Raw genomic sequence first — 19580 nt, 5'->3', positions numbered from 1 at the left:
GGATGTGTTACAAAATATATCCATATGGATCCTTTGAACTCACTCAAACATATTTGCCTCATTCTCAAATTACTATTATTATTTATTTTTTTACAAAATGCAGTAGTTCAAAATTTTTCTAAATTTTAAATTTATTATTATTATGATTTAAATTTTATATTTTCCTGCAGAATCACACAAATTTTTGAAAGTTTTTGAATCCTGCTTGAACAGAAGAAGAAAAACTATTTGGCCCTCTATTTACCTTTTTCTTTTCATAATATACTGACTAATTTTTCATAAATATATGACTTTTTTGGGTGGGTGGGGGTGGGGGGGGATAATATCAAGTTGCACTGCTAACCCGTTTTACCCCACTGGCAACAACTGTTGCCAAAGTGTATCACTGTCATTTTCTACTCACAATAAAAAATCTCAAAGGTACTAATGCAACTTTTTCCACAACTCCAAAAAAAAAAAATCTGGGCATAAACAGGTTAAGATGTAGAATCTTGCATGTTCAGTTTTTGTTGCATTGCAGCTCATAACTGGTGTCAAAGTGTTTATCAAAGAAAATACTGTGTTACTTTGACAAAATATGCTGAAGTATTTTATTTTATTTTATTTTTAAATCCACATTTGCCGCAGCGCAGTAGCTTTGGAATCTGGTGGTGAGCATAACCATAACTTTGATCCACAGTTACCATTTTCCAGTAAAAATGGTTTTATTTTCCAACGCAGGAGCACATTTCAGTGAGTTTGTGCATGTCATCACTGGAACCTGATCTCTGCCCCCCCAAAACCCCTTCCAAATTCACGGCTGTTAAATTGATGCCGTGTTAAGATTCTGCACTTTCGGAGAACGGTTTAAGCCGAGCGCCCTCTGAAAAGTCATGCATCACAACGTGACAAACCCGCAGAGCAGAACTCGAGGCACTGCGGAGGCCACGTGTAATAAAATTACAGATGGATGAGTTCTTATTAGACTTCATGAGGTGTTTGTGCACGTGAGGAAGTCCCCCTGCAGTCTTCATCAGCTTGATTTAGATCAGGTTAACCATCTGGCCATGAGTCTCGCTCACTGTCATTCGTCTGCCTGACTCTGCCCTGGATGAGCACCCCCCCCAACTAATAAACTAATAAACCTAATGGCCATAAAGTCAGCAGCAGGGTTTAGAACTATTTAAAGGATGGAGGGCTTCAGTGCTGCAGTGGCAGTTCTGGAAATGGGGCCACCAGCGCTACCACAGCGCAATGTATAATGACATTTAAAGCCTCCCCGTGCGCTGGCTGACAGGAAATATAACTCCATAATCCACTCCATCATCTGATGATACAAAATGTAATGCCCTAAATTTCATACTTACTTGATGTGGGCTCACAGCAGTTGTAAAAGTCATTATTGCCTTAAGGGCAGAAGCGGGTCTGACATTTTCAAGAATAGTGCTCAGTGAAGACATTTATTAGCTGCAATTAAACATATACTGGTATGATTAATTGCTGACACGCAAATGGGGCAGTATTATGTTCCATCACTGCTCATCACATGAAGTACCTACTCTGTAACGCTGTTATTCAGTCTCTACATCTGGTTGTTGGCACTAAAAACTTTTAAAGCTACATTATGTAGGGTTCAGGGGTGTTTTATTTTCAGAAATTAAATATAGCACGTGTTATTTAGCCTTCAACATTGAATCAGGGTGTTTTCATAAATCTAAAATGAGCCCTTCATATCTAAATGGAAGCGGGCTTCCTTCATGGTGGCCGCCATGTTGATACAGTCGCCCAGATGTCCCTTTCTCGCATTCTTAATTGCAAGAAAGGGACATTAATACAACAAATTTGCATGAAACTTGGTAAAATATTTGGGCCTTTCCTGGTATAACCCGACTGATATAGATTTTTTTTGGGGGGGGGGGGGGGGGGTGATACCAATGCTGATAAGAGGGAGTACAAAAAAATTATGATGCCGAAATATACATTAAAAAATGATAATGATTCCAAACATTTTGGTATCAAATACTTATGATGAAGAAATGTAATTGAGACTTGATGCCCTTGAGCTTAAACATAAACTTTATTTTAAAAAACTATTACAGATGTAACCAAAAACCAGACAATGTACGTGACACTGCCTTCACTCAGATTGGCAGTCACCGTTTCACATCTTTCAACATTTGCATAAAACAGACTCCTCATCTATTTTAGGCCAGTTTAGCTGGTGGTATAAAATGCCCATTCTGATTTGAAAATGAATGGCAGCTGGTCGCTTTGCTTCTGTCTCTGTTGTCTAGTGTGACCAAGGGGTGATGGGGCCCCAGCTATGCTTGACAGCATTGTAAGCAATGTCATCGGCACACCTTCTGCTGGACAAACTACAGAATATCCTAATTTCCAGCCAAAGTGTGTGTCGGCATTGTTTGATTTGTATAATAAAAGTTTTGAAATCTTCAAAAATAATGCAGATATCGATATGATCGTGAAAGGCCACATACTGGCTGATATTATCAGCTAACTGATACACCAGCTGGGCTCCATTTCTTGGAACAGATTCTGCAAAATGTATGGGTTCATGTGGATAAACAGGTGCAGCATATAATTTTAAGAATAGAATTTTAATATAGTTAAAATGAGCAATTTACAAAAACAAATAAAAAAATAAATAAAACTGGACAAATCTTTGAGAAAATGCTGATATGTGTAAAAGGCTAGACTTTTTTGAATTTGGGTTTAACTTGAATCCATTTTCCCAAGTTTTCTTAAAGCCTAGGCATTTATCCCATAAAATGCATTGAGTGAATTAGTGACCATCCCTTCCAGTAACTTAAAAACTATAAATTTTATCATCTCATAATTCATCAAATTAAAAGGGCTTATAGCAAGGATAGTGTGATTAGATGCTGGTTACCTTTGTGGCACCAGATCAACACAAAAAAGCAACTTTATTGTGCTTGTGTAATATTAGATAGACATATCTGCCACCTATTGGATGGTTGGGGGATTCTGGATGGATGATGGAAATTAGGAGCAGGTGTAACTGAACCTGTATGGAGCTTGTCTCCAATACTGAACAAGATTCTGTAGCCTTTTTTTTTTTTTTTTTTTTTGGAGTGGTTTGAAACAGCCAATCACAAACCAGTTCATTTGGTTCAATTAAGCTTCAAAAATCCTGGTTTCTACCGCCTCTGTGGAGTGGAATAATTTGGGATTGGTTTAAACTTGAACTCAACCCTCTGAGCTACGCCTGTGGTGTGAAGAGACATTTCACTCCTGAATAGTTCTGTACTCCAGGTCCATTTAAAAAAAAATGGAAGCAATTAAACAAGCTGAAGGACTTTAGGAATGTTTGGCATATCCGGATACACGTGTGGAGAAAACACGCTCTCGGTGCAGCCGGGCAGACACCACGGAAGCACAAATAACTTGGGAGTATAGCCTGACGTTTGCATGTCAGAAGGTGGTTTTTCTCCTGAAAAGGTTGGCAGTGTTTACACTCACTTGGTTCTTCCTGTCTGATGTCTCTCATGTTTTGACTTCGCCGTTCACACTTGTACACAAAGGTGCACATTAGCATTAGCATTTCTCCCCTCCTTTTTTTCTCCAGCCGCTCTGCTCGGCTTATTGCCATTGCCAGAGGAGAGAGAGCGTGTGCAGACACTTGGAAGATTAAAATGTTATTTTACTGCTGCTGCCTCTTACAAGCAGATTTTATGTTGGCGGGATAAAAATAGCCTCTTACTCTGTTTGTGTGTTTGTTAGATTGTTCCGTCCTGCAGCAGAGGATGAAGCTGTCTGCGACTCAAAACGCATCGGCCGCTTTACTCCAACCGTGTAAGTCGAGTCTCAATTCAGAAAGAAAGAGGAACCCCCCTGAAAATAGACTCTGGAGCTACATTTTGCAGACCTGTAGAAAAGTGTTGCAGCTAAGCCCTGAACCAGCACCGAGCTTAATAAGGGGATAGAACAGAATTCCCTTGGTTATTATGCTCATTTCTGTCTTGTCTGCACTGTATCGCTGATCTCTTTATCCCAACTCTCTTTGTCTTGTTTCCTTTCTAATGGCCTCTTTTTTCTGATGATTGCAAAGTACAACCGCTGTCGCCTTTGCTTAGTTTCACCACGTCTCAACGCACTGTTGCTGAGGTTGTCAAAGGCTATGGAACTCGTTTCCAACATCAATCCGATTTTAGCTGTAGTTGGACGAGATGAAGGTCCAACTGGACAGCTCTTACACACACAGGTTTTTTTTGTGTTCCCTCTGTGTGGCAGTGACTGAGCTAATATCCCTTCAGAGATCCCTTTTTTCTACCAGCGCTGAGTTAATCATTGATGAAGCTCCAGATAACATGTGTATTTCGTGCTCTAAGTCACTTTAATTGAAGCCTTCGCCATTTTTTCTATAAATAATTTTGCGGGAAAGACAGTTGCGTGTTATCGCAGCCTCTAGGGCCCCTTTACACATAGTACCGATTTGGTCGAATTGCGCATGAATTGCGCGTGAAGCAGGAATCGTATGCAAAACGTGTAAAATCATAGCTGCCTCCAATGCCTCGTACACCTGTTGCTACAACTATTTGCGCACACCAGCAGCTGAAAGACTGAGTGTGCGCTGTGCAAGCCCATCGAACCGTCTCGCAGCAGGTGTCGGCCAAATTGCAGCTGACACACATGAACATCTAACACCGTTCGCTTGACACAGAAAATGTGTGGCCATTCGCACTGTTAACACGAAAACAGTCAGCAGACAATCACTGTCGAGCTGGATGTGAAATTTGTCTAAGTGCCCCACGAGTGTGGCTCTGCAGACAGACACAGTGACACGTTGGTGTGTGCGCTGAACTGACAGGAGTTGTGGCCGCCCACAGGAGCGGCTGTGGAGATCTGTGGCTCTGGACGTCACGGCTAGGAAACACGTTCCGTGTTTGGACAGACATGAACTAACAACTGTCCACTGTGACACCCATGTGTCTGCTTGCTGTCCTCATGTGAACATACATAAAAACATATATCGCTGTTGCAATGGGCTGCAGCGAGCGCGTGCACGATGCACACATTGACATGCTACCCCAGGTGATCCGGACCATCAGATCATAACACGCAGCGGTGATCTGAATGTCACGTGACCCACTTGAGCTCTGTTCCACATGATGCAGTGTCAGTCCTGTGGCGAGCTGTCCACAAGACATGCTTGTCGGGCAGGACATGTGTGCAGGGCCAACTGGACATGCTGCCAGTAGATGTGGACATGATAAGAGTGCCCTGCTTCTCATTCATGTCATTTTATGACTGTATGTCTGTGACCATGGGTCATCTACAGAGGAACAGATGGTTCATCCTTGTATTGACCACTTGATAAGAGCGATTCAATAAAATGTGGTGTTTTTATATGGTGTGTGGTTTTATTATTATTTTTTAAAATACGTCAATGTCCTTCTTGACATCAGGTATTTGCCTACACCTTTTACAGGACAGCGATGGCAGCTCAGTGGTAAAGTTTCCATCTGGTAATCAGAGCTTACGGGTTCGAATCCCGTGAGTGACATTTTTTTTTTACCACATGGTTCTGTATTGCATCCCCTTTTATGTATTATTTATATCAACCCAGTGACATTCACTAATTGTACAGCTGGTTTTTATTTTACTGTTCTTCACATCAGCGGCGTAATATGGTGCAGCTGCTCACACTGTGTTCCTGCTCGAAAGACACCATCGCGTGCATGAACCATAGCACCGGGATTGTGCATGCCTGCCCATCGGCGCAATGTTTTCATGGTTTGCTCATATGAGCTGTTTCGCCATGAGTCGCCCTGAGTTGTACTTATTTGTACTATGTGTGAAGGGGCCCTAAGGAATGAATGTTTGTGGCCATTTTTGTATTTGTCAGAGGGCATTTTCATCAAGATGTGAAATTAGGAAGAAATGTAGTGGTTGGCTCAAGGAAGAATTGTTAAACCCCTTGAATTAAAGCTGACTGTCAACACAAGAAGTGCATCCTGATTGGTTCACGTCACCTCTGTTGTGGTTGTGTACAGAATCAAGATTGTGAAACTTGTGTCACTGTCTAAATACTGACAGACCTGGCAACATTAGTGGGCTTCCTTGTTAATGATTCGATACGAATGCTTGTTTAATTGTCCGCGACCATATTATGGGGACCATATTATGGGGACCATATTATGTTAAAGTGACCAAATTCTTTATTGTCTCTGCATCTTAAACACAACTCGACTACCCACATGATGGTTTTGGACTTCTCGTGTTTACATTTTGCTACAATGTGGCTTGTTTTGGGACTCTACAGGACAATCATCCAGAGGACAAAAGTGTAAAAACACATTTAGTCATGTACATGAGAAATTGCAGATAGTTACACACAGATAGCTGTGTTTGTAACATACACTGGAATGTGGAATTTGGCCTCAAATATTTCATATTAACAAACATTGTGCAATGACAAACAGGGAATAGTGATGGTGATACGAAGCTTCATCGAAGTGTTGAGTGAGTCTACTAGCCAACTGAATTCACCAAAAGCTTCATTACTCATTCAACAGCTCATTAGAACTTACCGATACCCATTGGACAAATATTTTATGGCGCACTTACTACAAGCTGGAGGTCACATAGCGCAGTTTCTGTAAATGTATAAATAGCAAATTATAGTGGAACCTCGGTTTTAGAACTTAATTGGTTCCTAAATGTTGTTCTTAAACAGAGTTGTTCTTAAACGAAACCAATTTTCCCATAAGAAACAATGTAAAATGGATTAATCAGTTCCTGGCCCCAAAAAGAACACTGTGTTTTTAACTTTTTAACAGCATGTCATGCATAATAGGCAAAGAAAATACAAAGAATTCCCATAGTATCTTATACAAAATATGTACAGTAATTATAACAAAATACACAATTTAATTTCACCTTACCTGTACAGAGGAGACCATAAGAACGTCAGGTAACTGAACATCTGTATAGATCAGACGCCTCTGTTGCAGTGAAACTCTGGTCGGATTTAAAGTTGTATGGTAACAGCATTAGCACATTTAGCAGCTGTCAGTAGCTTCACCCATTAGCTCCACTTAATGTATGATTACTGGAAAAATGCAGCTCATAACTTTTAATGTCCACAACAAAAACCGTTAAGAGAACTACCACGCAGTCCCCAAAAATATGATTTAATAAACACCCGAAGACAGACTTTCGTGCTTCTTCTTTCAAGTTAGTGGCTGATTGCAACCCAACATGGTGCATTACTGTCACCTACTGTGGCGGAAGTGTTTGTAAACCAAGACTTTGTTTGAAAAGTGATGCATTTTTGTTCAAAAATTATGATCGTGAACCGAACTGTTCGTAAAGAGAGCCGTTCTAAAACCGAGGTTCCACTGTATAGTGAAACAACTGACAACAAGCATATGTTTATTGGATAAATTGGATACTGGGTTTATATACAAATTTATTGGAAATGGCTACAGACATAGTGTTGCTTGTATTATTTACAAATTCATTAAAACAGACAGAGAGACACCTTGTGAAATTTCATAATTTCTTGGCCATTATATTAGAAAACAAAGTTGATTGGTGGAGCAGCGTTTATGCACATGCAGATAACTTACTGAGGGGTGCGTCTATGCCACATGTGGCTGTCCATAATAACCAGCCAAATGTGCACGCGTACAGGGCTGAGGGCCATAAATGCCTCACTGCTTTTGTTAATGTTTTTTTATGATGCGTTTTCAGATTTCCTGCATGTTGTTGGAGTGCTCCTGCTGTTTTGAGATGTAGTCCACCATAACAAAGCATTTAAGGGAGGTAACTAAGGCAGTGATGTCGGCGTGTGATTCTCGCCTGTGCTCGCCTTCTGTATGATTTGCATGAGAATGAAAGCAGAGATTTTTTATTATTCTTGTCGTCAGTAATGAAACTGCGAGATGAAGTCACTGGAAAGAAAAGGTTACATAACGGAAGAAGCCCCGTTTTTGCATGCTGCATGAGAACCCGCATGCAGATGGCTTTTTCAGAGCCACATAATGAAGGGGTTTATTGAGGACCGTCCTCTGTATTTACCGTCTAACTGCCCACTGTTAAGACTTTGCATAAGCACAACCTTTTGTCAGCTCAGCAGTCTGTCAGACTTTAAAGCGACGGGGTGCTCTGCAGAATTTATGCAAATTAATTCACCACGGGGTTTTGGGGTGGCGAAACTGTGGCAACGAGGAGCGGAATGAGATTACAGAGAACCACAGGCTCTGGGAGGACATCCTCTACCCACAATGCCCCCTGGTGTTTATTTACATACTGCGGTGGGTTGTGTAAGGTAAAGCCTGGACTCTTCTGCAAAGTGTTTCACAGCCGCGATGGCATCCAGATGTTTGGACGACTAAATATACAGTAAATATGATTTAAGAAGGATGTGCTTTACTTTTATAGAGCAATTTAACACTGTAGATTTTTTGTTAGGTTTAATGATGAACAAAAAGAGAGGAAAATGCACAGCTGTGCTTCGAACCTGTTTACTTTTACGCCCACATAGAAGGTGATATGATGCATTCTAGAAGTAATATTTTATTTTTCCTAAAAGTTTCCAACTTTCACCTCACTGCTTCACCTCAGGGAGCTTTGATGGCTGATCACTGTTTGACAGAAATACTATCACTTTAGTGAACTTTCTACATACAGCAGCAGTATGCCTCATTCTAACTGCACATTGCATATCAGCAAAAATCGACCCAGAGTGCATTGCACCACCAACAGACATGATGTGTTGCAGTCAGCTGAAACTCTGGGTGCTGGAAACTATTTATTCTACATGTGTTACCTTACAACTGTGATAGTATTATTATTAGTTTTAGGAAAATGACAGTGCCACAATTGGAAAAAAAAAATTCTTGCTAATATGGGCGTTCCTTGCAGTGAAAAGTGACGTCATGACTTGGCGAGTCTTACGGAGAAAGCCGTACAATTTATCCGATTTTGGAGAGGAAGAGGAGCCGCTGACTACAACAGATGGCTCTTTTCACAATCTCAACGGGAAAGCTTTAGTTTGGGACTTGAAACCGTGACCATCCCTTTGTGTTAGTGATGGCTACAGTTACCTGTTTACTGACCGTGGTTGGACAAATGAAGGAACCAAGAAACAAATTCACTTGCGATATCTGCTTTCAGCTATACACCGTAAATCATCAAGGTGGGTCCTTGGACTAAACTGTAGTCGTGTTCACATTAAAGGCTGAAATCACCTAAAACAGATTTTCTTTTTTGATTTTTTTTCTCCTGACTGAACGAATCACATTCATGTTTGTACATGAGATGTAACTGATCCGACCATTCACACAGCGGACATCAGATTTCCAGGATCCTGATTTCAGACTAAATATGCAGAGTGGCTCCAATCTGATATAGGAAGAAAAACATCAGATGCAGAATGGTTACACGGTTATACACCTCACTCAGATCTGTGTCACACACAGGCAACAAATAAATGAATAAATAAAATCAGATTCAGGCTGTTTCACTCCCAAAATGTGGAAGTGTTGGGTTGAGCTGTAAATCATCAAGACAAGTGGACACACTGCCAATTCATGGCAATCGAATGTACACATTTGCTCCCCCTATTGGTGGTATTTGTTTGAGGTACCCTGGGGAGGATTTGGATCAGATTTGTTTCAACTTGTTTTCCTCACAGTCTGCAATATTCTAACAGCACAACATGTGCAACTGGTTGTACACACATGAAATTAATAGCTGCTGCACTGAGTTCTGGACAAACTATGACACATAACTGCTTTATCTTCAAATATCACGTATTTCATTTGTGTTGGTGACTCGCCATCTCATGCACACACACGACCCTAATCAAAAGATTAAGGACAGAAGGCGGCAGGACTCGAAGTGGGTTGATTATCGCCGATTCTTTAAATAAAGTCGACACTGCTGCTTAACATTTTGTACGTGTCTTCTTGTATGATCGCGAACATGTGGAGGCGCGCTTTTGGCTGCAGGCTTGTGAAGACATCTGCATGCCGGGTGAGGTCGGTGACAGTGAGTGAAGGAGACAGGGGAGGATGTGCGACAGCGGCACGACACACATCGGTCTTCGTGTCTCCTGGACCACCTATAAATAAACTCTGTTCCTGTCTGTCTGTCTCTGTGTCTCTTCTGCACCCACTTGCACTGAAACAGACCAATCGATGCTTGGGCTGAACATTTAAATTGGTGTACAATTTCCACTCGGGGACGTTGTACGGCTTCAGGTGAGTGGAATATTTACTCACATGAAGTCAGTACAGTGGTATGGGGGTCATGTGAGGACATGAGCTTCGAAGTGGTGAAGGCAGATGAGACAGTCAGAGAAAAGATGTGAGGACCAATTTCATAATGTGTTGAATTCAACTTATCACAAAAACCACAAAAGAATGGAACCGAATTAAAAAATAGATAGAACGTGTGGCTGGGGACACTGTCAAAACGTCTCGTTGGTACTACAAATTAGTTATGCTAATTCAAAATATGGCTCTGGAGTATTTCAAAACCTGTTCTGGACACAACAAAAGTTTTGAAACATTCCAGTTGCTCTAGTGTTGAAACATTAAAACACAAGCGACTGAACTCAGATTGCTCCGTTTTTGAGTTTCATATTTCAAGGCTACAGGCAGTGCAGGGTCTGTACGCATGCTAGCATGTCCGTTGCTCATTGATTAACTTGTTGGTAAATTTAAACTACATCACTCGTGCCTTCTTTACTGAATGTTCTGTTCCGGGTCAGCTGTTCGTTGCCTGAATTATCGTGGTCTATGTGTTGAAGTGAGCAAGACACCATAGCTCAAATTGTTTGTGCTGCCAGCTCAGGTAAAGTCAGGAATAGTTAGCACCAGGAAGGGCACCCGGCTGTAAAAAAACAGAATGAAGGCTGTTATTTTATGAGCGCTAGCCTCGATTCGATAGTCAAAGCAGCAAATTATTTTCTTTGTGAGTCTTCCTGATTATCTGAAGTTCATTATTTTCTGGTCGTTTGGAGATTACAACCGTTTCACTAAAGGAGAACTGACACAACATACTCTGAAGTATTACTCATTCATACAGTCTGGATGGGGTCATGGTCCCAGGTTCCGTCTCAGCCCGTCAGAAAGAGCATTTACAAGTACACTGCAGGTCGTCAAAGGTCGGCAGCGTTTATACACAGATAAGGAAATGAACAAGTGATTACTTTCAACAGCTTATCTTAACTTCCTTCACTTAGCTGTTATTTATTTACCTCTGTGGTGGAGCTTAACTGATTATCTGTTAATGTGGTCACTAAAACAAACAAACAAAAAAAGCCAGTTTATGGGATAAAACACAAGATAAGTACTGTGATTAAAAAAGTACCAAAGCAGTACGTCAATCTGTCCTTAAGGAAAAAACATTTAATTTCCTACTTTTATAAAACTGTATTACTTGCTGAGGCAAAATGATGAAAATGTCTGAAGCGCCACTATACAAGCATTGCTCTTGGGGTCCCCCTACAGGTGCAAAGTGTAATTGTTCTTTACTGTCATAATCAGAAGTTGTGGTTTGAGCCTCCCCATGGACATTGGTACATTTCTTGACAAGTTGACGCAACAGGAACTGGAAACCTCAGAAGCCAAAGAACAATTTTGACAGATAAGAAATGTTATAGGATTTTACACAAATATGATGGAACAGTTACGGTAACATTGCATTGTTAGTGTTTGTTGTTAGCATAATGACAGCACATATTGTACAATAGGTAATGGAGAGTTCAGTGTAATGCAAGCTAGCAGAAAGATTTGCAATCTTGCAAACTCCTTTGGATTACTGAGCAGCTGAACATCTATATACCATATTTTTTGGAGTATAAGTTGCACCTGTTAAAAAATGCCTCTTGAAGAGGAAAACAAATCATAAGTCGCACTGGAGTATAAGTTGCACCGGTTAAAAATGCTTCTTGTTTATGTTGCATTTGGTATTTTTGTGCATTGTTGTAGCATACAGAATCTGTGGATCTAGACATTCCAGCTGGACAACACCTACTGTGTTTGGACAGACATGGACTAACAACTGTCTATTGTGAGGCGCGTGTGTCTGATTGCAGTATTTACGTGGACATAAATAAAAACATGTATCGCCGTGGTGGCGACAAGCTGCAGTGACCACACGCGCGGAGCGGACACTGACAGCCCCGCAGGTTGAAACGGTGCACACGCGGCTGTCTAGACGCACCTGACAAGTAGATGTGGACATCAGAGCACACTGCTTCTCATTCATGTCATTTCATACTGTATGTCAGTGACCATGGGTCATCTACAGAGGAACAGATGGATCATACTTGTATTGCCCGCTTGATAAGAGTGATTTAATACAATGCGATGGTTGTATATGGTGCTTCATACGAATCCCGTGGGTGGTGTGTTTTGTTTTCTTTCCTTTTTTTTCCTCTTCTTCTCCCCCATATAAGCGGTGCGATGTGGTCCCACAGGTACCAGCTGGTTTTTATTTTTTATTTATTCCACATAAGCGGCGCGATGGGCTGCACCTGCCACTGTGTTCCTGCTCGAAAGACACCGGCACGTGCACAAACTCTCGCACCGGGGTTGTGCACGCCTGCCTGTTGGCGCGATGTTTTGTGGTGCGCTAATTTCAAACTGTTTTGCGCTGTTTCGCCGTAATCAACCAAACTTCGCACTATGTGTGAAGGGGCCCTTAGCTATCGCCAGTGAGTAAAAGCATACAGGTGCACACAAATAGGACTTTGAATGCTGCATATTCTGCACTTTAACTTCAATACTTGTCATGCAGCAGGAATTGTCTCTCTTCAAGAATGAATTTGTGCGTTTGCTGTTATTGCGTGCAGAGAAACGCACACACTTGGCTACATTCACATGAAAAAACATGTCTTTCTATCACACTCGCCCATTGACTCTCCAGAGTGCGTGGGAAGGTGAAGAGATAGTGCCATGTCTTGTCAGATCGGGTTAGCTCACTGCCAGCTGATGAGCCAGTCAGACCTTTGAAGCCTTTCCAGGGGCCCTTGGTATATGTGCTTGAGTTGCCAGGTTCTGCCATCCCCCTCATTAATTCAGCATGGGAGACTTATCGTACTGTGGTCGACTTGCCCTGGTGATGACCGAGGGGAGGTATTCGCATAACGCACACCCTCATGCAAAAACAAGCACATACAGGCGAGATTGGAGGTATCGATACAAACCTCTGGGACCACACAGAACGCAAGTGTACAGTATGCAACACAACCCTCGCTGACATCATGCAGCCTCCATCCCGAAAGGGAGATTCTGCCTCACTGACACAAACACTGGCAGGAACAGCCAGTGCCATCGTAACTCAAACTGCACATATTTGAGCTGTATTTCCACCAAGAGCCAACAATCTGCCAGATCTGGATCTCTCATCTGATCCTCTGTCCAAGACTGAGCTAACAGGGTTGTATTAATTATCTTTACGCCAGTCCACTCTGCTAACATCCAGATGCACAGTAAATTTTGTCACCAATGAAAATTGCCTCTGTAAATGTTAATGAATGGCTTATTAATAATAAAAACAAGAATGCACAAACTCAGACAGTAAACAAAGTACAGACTCTACATCGTGATACAGACAGATGCACATGCATTGAGTTTCTGAAGCTCAGTTCTGGTTTAATACTTAGAACTGCATTGATGGTTAAATAAAATGTCTCAATTGGGCAGCACAGTCTCGTTTCAGGGCGGGCACTAAAGGGGTAAAATATGACATAATTTAAAAAACATGACATTTTCTCTAAGGTTTTTTTTTGCAAATTACATGCAAACGGAGTGAAAATGCAAAGAAAAAGTGACAGTACGGTGGGAAAGTGGACGTGTTGCAGTTTGTTTATGACCCGGAGCACAAACGTGTCAAGGCGGTTTTGCTGGCGAGAGAATGTAGCTAATCTGGTTAGCTGTGTAGGCTAACATTTACGGAGACAATGTCTCCCATTTGCCAAGTCTTCCCTTCTCCACTGGGAACTGAACAAAAAAAAACACGTGTGAAGTTATGCTGTGAATATATTGCACAATGGGAGCGGCAATATCACGCAGGGTTCAAACGAGACTGCGCTGTCCTATTATTCATCAAACTGTACAGTGGATTTTGAAATTTTTGGATAACTACCCTACTCTCATAGATTAATTTCTGAAACTATTTGTTTTTAAAAGAATTTCCTGCAATGAAGCAATTGTCTATCGACGTTCGAATGCGATTAGGCTTGTAACAAAGTGAATTTATCTGAGCCATGGTTTTGCACACTACAACCCCTTTAATAAGGGTCTTATCTGACCAAGATTTCAACCTGGATTATTTTCATTTTCAAATCTGTTCCTTCAAATATAAAAATTTCCCAAAATACTTTTACATTTAACAAATCTGTGGCTGTTTAATTAATGATTGTTTAGACTTAAACAAACTTGCAGCACAAGAGTCCGCTGGTTCACACAAGAGAATCCCAGTTTAACCAAATTGCATTGACTGTTAAGTTTTGTCTTAATGTGAAAATGATGTTATAGGCAGCTCCATCTACAAGAAAAACATTCAACAGGTGTTTTGGATCATGTGTGTAGCAGGTCTCTGATCATCACAGCCTCTGCACTACAGTGCTGATCTGATCTCTGGATGCACCAAAATAATGCCTGACTTTCAAATTAATGCATATTTGCTGTTATTTCATTGGCAGGTTTAATTGATTAGTTTGTGGTAAATTTTGATGCAACATATCATGAAAATATTGCCTGAGATTTGTAACTCAGCATCCAGTGAGCTCTGATTAGGGCCCGAATGACGACAAAGTGTCCCACGAGGACCCTATTGTAATTGTGCTTTTATTATTATTATTATTCACGCTTTTCAAGCCACAATTTCTCCCATTTCCCATGATCAAAAACTCACCAAACTTTGCAAAGTCATTCGGCCGCCTCTGCAATTCAATATTTTGGGCGTCGTGCACATGCTTGCAGTGAAATCGCGCCCCCCTACAAATTTTCAAAAGACCCTCCCCACTGGAGCTTTTTGTCGTAGCCTCATGAAATTTGGTATGCATATTTTCATGACTTTTACTGCGCTGTAACTTGGGAGCCTCTGCAAAAAGGAGCATGCAAAACAAAAGCAGTTGTTTCTGCTCTTTCCTACACATCTTGAGGTAATTGACACAACCTCTGCCTTGGACACACATGAAGCCACAAGAGGCAGAACCACTGCAGGCTGCTCGTGCTCCCTCCCTCCCACATGCACTCCCTGTTTTACAAATACTGCACACGGACACTTGTCCATACTCTGTGCACATGCACACACCGCTGCGAGGATATCCATGTCTCTGTACTCAAACACTGTGTCGCAGCTGTGAACGGGAGATGAAAGGCAAAGCCGAGCCAGGAATAATAAAAGCGGAATGATTTCAATGCACTGCAGGTTTTTAAACAGCCGTGGGATCTGATCTGAAAACAAGTGGATTTTAAAGCCTGGTCCTCTTATCCGTGCCGTTTCACTAAAGCTACTTTGATGTAGCGCCGACGTAAAACTCAACATCGTGGAGGTTACTTTTAGTCTGGTTGCACATAACGTTCCCACTAGTATCAGCAAAAATGCTTGGTGCAACTTGAATACACGGGGTCAACTTTAAAGACAAACACACTTTTTGTTGCACAAGCATGGGGGATTCTGCGCTTATGCCCCTGTGGTTGCTATCCAGACTGTCAAAACAACGTGACTTCTAATAATCCTGGCATGACCACTCCCACACCTGCTAACTAATGCTAACGGTGTTAACATCCAAATTAATTTCACTCACTGAAAATACTGGAGCACAGACTTCTTAGATGGTTATTGAGCACATGTAACTCCACAGCAACCCATATTGTTTCATATTTATATTAAAATACTCATAAAATGAGTTGCCAGCCTGTTACCTGAAGGGAGGGTCCACTAGTCCTAGGGTCTACTGGTCTTAACATCTTTATTTTATTTGATGGTCTATATTACAACCCCAAACTGATTTTAAAGTTCACAAATAAATGTTATACTTTCAAATAGCTAACAAACCAGATACATTTTTGTTCAATTTACAAAATGAAACATATGATTCTGTTGTCACACACCATTAAACACCTTTAATTGTACTGTTGTCTATAAATCTGTTGAATAAAAAAAATCGACAAATAATGGTAATTGACCATAATTAAATGGATTTTTTTTAATTGCCACACTTTGTAACATTACTTAACTGGCTCAAACTAATGAGATATATAAAAATTCAGGGGATTGACTCTCTTTTGGAGCCACCTTCAAGTTTCATTCAAGGAATTCCAAGATTTGGGACTTCAGCATTACTTTCAGTTGTCAGCAAAGGAAGTTGCTGCATGATCAATTTAAGCTTTTGGATAGTTGCTCTCACAATTAATTTTACTAATCAGAAATGGCAATTCTTACGCAATGAGAAGGGACGCAGTAAAACAGGGAGTGGTGGTTGGAATTGGGTCACACTGACGTGATACAAAATGACGTTTAGAGCGGGATGGACTCGTGCCACAATCTGTCACCTTTTCTCTCTCTCTCTCACTCACTCACACACACACACACACACACACACACACCACACACACACACACACACACACACACCACACACACACACACACACACACACACACACACACACACACACACACACACCACACACACACACACACACACACACACACAAGCTCATTTCCAGCTGCAGGGAGATAAAAATGGTTTACCTGTGGATGTGGTTTCCCTACCTGTGTGTATTTAGTGCTTAGTTGGACCATTTTAGAGCATCTACTATCCTGCTTTTCCTCCGTGCTTTGTACCGTCTTTATCTGCTCTTAAGATTACATTCAGGATATGTATAAGTAATAACCTCTGCACTCCCTCTGTGCTAGTTGTGGCAGAAGTAAGCGATGCCGCGTTGAGTTTAGCGGGGTAATTATTTTGCCTCGCCTGTGTGATCCCAGTGTGAGCTGTAGCTTTCCCTCCAGCCTCATGGCGGAGCGATGAGCCGGACGGATGAGGGGATAAAAGGATGGAGTGGCAGGGGAGCCGGGGAGCGTTTTAATTGCCTGACCTCTTTCCCACCATGATGGCTACCTGGAGCCGAGTGTTAAACAGAGGGGGCGGGTGGGGGGCAGCCAAGTGTGCAGCGAGGCCACTGTAGATTTCAGTCACATGGGACTAAATCCAACAACCATTTCTGTCAGAACAAAACAGTCAGATCAACAACTGACATGTCTCACTTCAACACAGAATTATTTATCCCCTGTATGTGTTGGCACACCTACAATAAATTGTATAGTTTTTCATCTAAAAAAAAAAAAAAAAAAAAATCTTTTTTTTTCTTTAAAGCTACAGTGTTGAAAATTTATGCCGTCTAGTGGTGAGGTTGCAGACTGCGTCATGCCATTGCTGGGTTACTTGCTTTTCCATATCACAAAAATGAGGTTTCTCAAACTTGTTAACCAGTAGACAGTGTCTAGGGGAGCAACCATTGGTTTCTCTCCTTTTTTCTTCAGTCTTCCGGCTGTAGTGCAAAATAAAAAAGGACGGTGTATGTCCATTTCAGATTTGGCGCACTCCCATGTTGATATGAAAGGCTCATTCTAATTATAGCCTGAGCGATGTATCGTTTGGCCCATAATATGGGTTGATATGAGGATGCAGAAAGACACTTTGGCTGTTAGAAATTGTGTCATTATGTAGTTTGTCCAGCAGAGGCAATCCCACACCATTGTATGCAATGCTGTCAAGAATGACTGGTACCCCCCATCACCCTTTGGCCACATTTACTACAAGAGACAGAGGCAATGCGACCAGCAGCTTGCTATGTCATCAGCTAGGCGGGGCCAAAACAGACAAGAAGTCTGTATTTTTTAAATGCTGAGTGATGCGACATCACGACTGCCAATGTGACTGAAAGTAATTGACGCATGTTGGTTGGTTGTTGGTTATATTTGTAGTTATTTATAATATTTTTCATAATATAATTTATCATTTATTTATATTTATAATTTACAAACCGGAAGCCAAGTGCACGAGCGCCTGTCTAAATGTGGAAGTTGAAAAAAGATTTCTTGGCAATGGCCATGTTCTGTCTGTCTGTCTTTGTTGTTTTGAGTTTGGCCTTGATGAGTGAGGAACCTAATCGGCTTGAGATCTGGTTGCAGGTCAGGCCAGCAGATGAGTCCAGATTAGAGGGTCACAGGGTAGGAAGAGCGGATTAGCAGCTCTGGCCATTACGCCCTCTTCATTCCGTCCCATCGTGGTGTCATTCTAACCAACTGACCGACAGCACTGCGTGGATCACTGCTCCTAAAAAGCCAAAGGTTTGGACATATCTAGGCTTCCACGACTGAGACATTCAGTCCTCTCGACTTTCAGGGTCTGGGGAATGGGTTGATTTTGTGGATAAATCGTGGATCACTCAGACAAAATACATGCCGACTTTTGGAAAACGTGCCAAGTTCAAATAAAAAAGACTTTAAGTGCCAGGCAATGGAGACTTTTATGTGCATCTTTTGAGTATCATTCATTGTGTGTCTCCCAGCTACTTTTCAGCAGCCTCCCTGCTGACTTTGGTACCATTCTGTCACCACCAGCTCCACTTTTCCTCTCTCTCGGTTGTTCCAGTTAGAAAAACAAAACAAAATAAACGTGAGTGCACAGCGGCACACTCCTGAGGTGTTGCCTGAGTGCAGTTCCTCTGTGTAATTCTGCTTTGATCTCACTGTAAATTAAACATGTCTCTTTAGATAACAAGCTCTGCACTACCTGTTTAGCAGTGAGAGTTCACTCTGAAGCTTCAGAGCTGCCGTGCCTGGTTTGAATTGGACTACAGCTGTCTCAGTGGAAATGCAGAATGCTGCTTTATTAGGATTGACAACAGCTATGAGGATTTATAGGGAGCAACAATGCGGGCAGAATTTCAAATCGGCAAATTCCACATAAATGTTCAACAGAAAAGCACAAAACTGGTGATACCATAACCATCGCTTTTGCTGGTTCGCAATAACTTTTCACCTCCCATGGGCCAATTCACGATTGGTTGAACTCATTAATGAATCAGGATGAAGAAGCATTTTCGTTTTGAAACGTCTTTTATGTGTGGGACAATGATTGTGTTGACCTTATGAGAGTTAAAGGCACAACCCTGAGGTAAAATTATGCAGACCTTAAGGTATTTAATAATAAATAAGACACACTGCGGGCTGTGTCTAGGTTTATGATAACCCTGGATCAAGACTAAGATCCAAGCTTTCCGTGGCTTCCTAGACTTAGCTATCAGAAGCAGTGAAATCATCGAACATCACTTATCTCTGCATGCTTCTCAGTCGTTGGCCTTTGAGCTCACCTTATGAGGTTATATCGTTGCAGGTGAATGAAGGCCCAAGTCTTGAGGGTCCTGGTGCTTCCTGTCTTGCAGTATGGCTGTGAGACTTGAACACTAACCAGTGACCTAAGATGATGACTAGATATCTCTGGGATTGGGTCTATCTTGGGTACCACTGGAAGGACTTTGTGCCAAATGAGCGGTTACTCATGGTGGAGTATTTCTTACATTGTGAG

General features: G+C 41.6%; 1 protein-coding gene across 10 annotated transcripts in view; it reads left to right on the top strand.

Annotated features, from left to right (window-relative positions):
- ccdc85cb (coiled-coil domain containing 85C, b) overlaps positions 1-19580 on the top strand; it is an 86512-nt gene that overhangs the window by 17627 nt on the left and 49305 nt on the right. For 6 of the 10 annotated variants that reach the window (XR_004558556.1, XR_004558557.1, XM_034162631.1 and 3 more), the window contains exon 2: positions 3739-3810. The exons of the other annotated variants lie outside the window; for them this stretch is intronic. Coding sequence is in view for 4 of the 6 variants with exons in the window: in XM_034162631.1 (XP_034018522.1) it covers positions 3739-3810 (72 nt within the window). In the remaining 2 variants the exon portion in view is untranslated. The remainder of the gene's footprint in view (positions 1-3738; positions 3811-19580) is intronic. 10 annotated transcript variants of the gene reach the window in all.

This window comes from Thalassophryne amazonica, chromosome 21 (assembly GCF_902500255.1).
Source record: "Thalassophryne amazonica chromosome 21, fThaAma1.1, whole genome shotgun sequence".
NCBI classification, from domain to species: Eukaryota; Metazoa; Chordata; class Actinopteri; order Batrachoidiformes; family Batrachoididae; genus Thalassophryne; species Thalassophryne amazonica.
The sequence above is the reverse complement of the archived record's forward strand: the minus strand, read 5'-3'. Positions and strand labels throughout refer to the sequence as shown.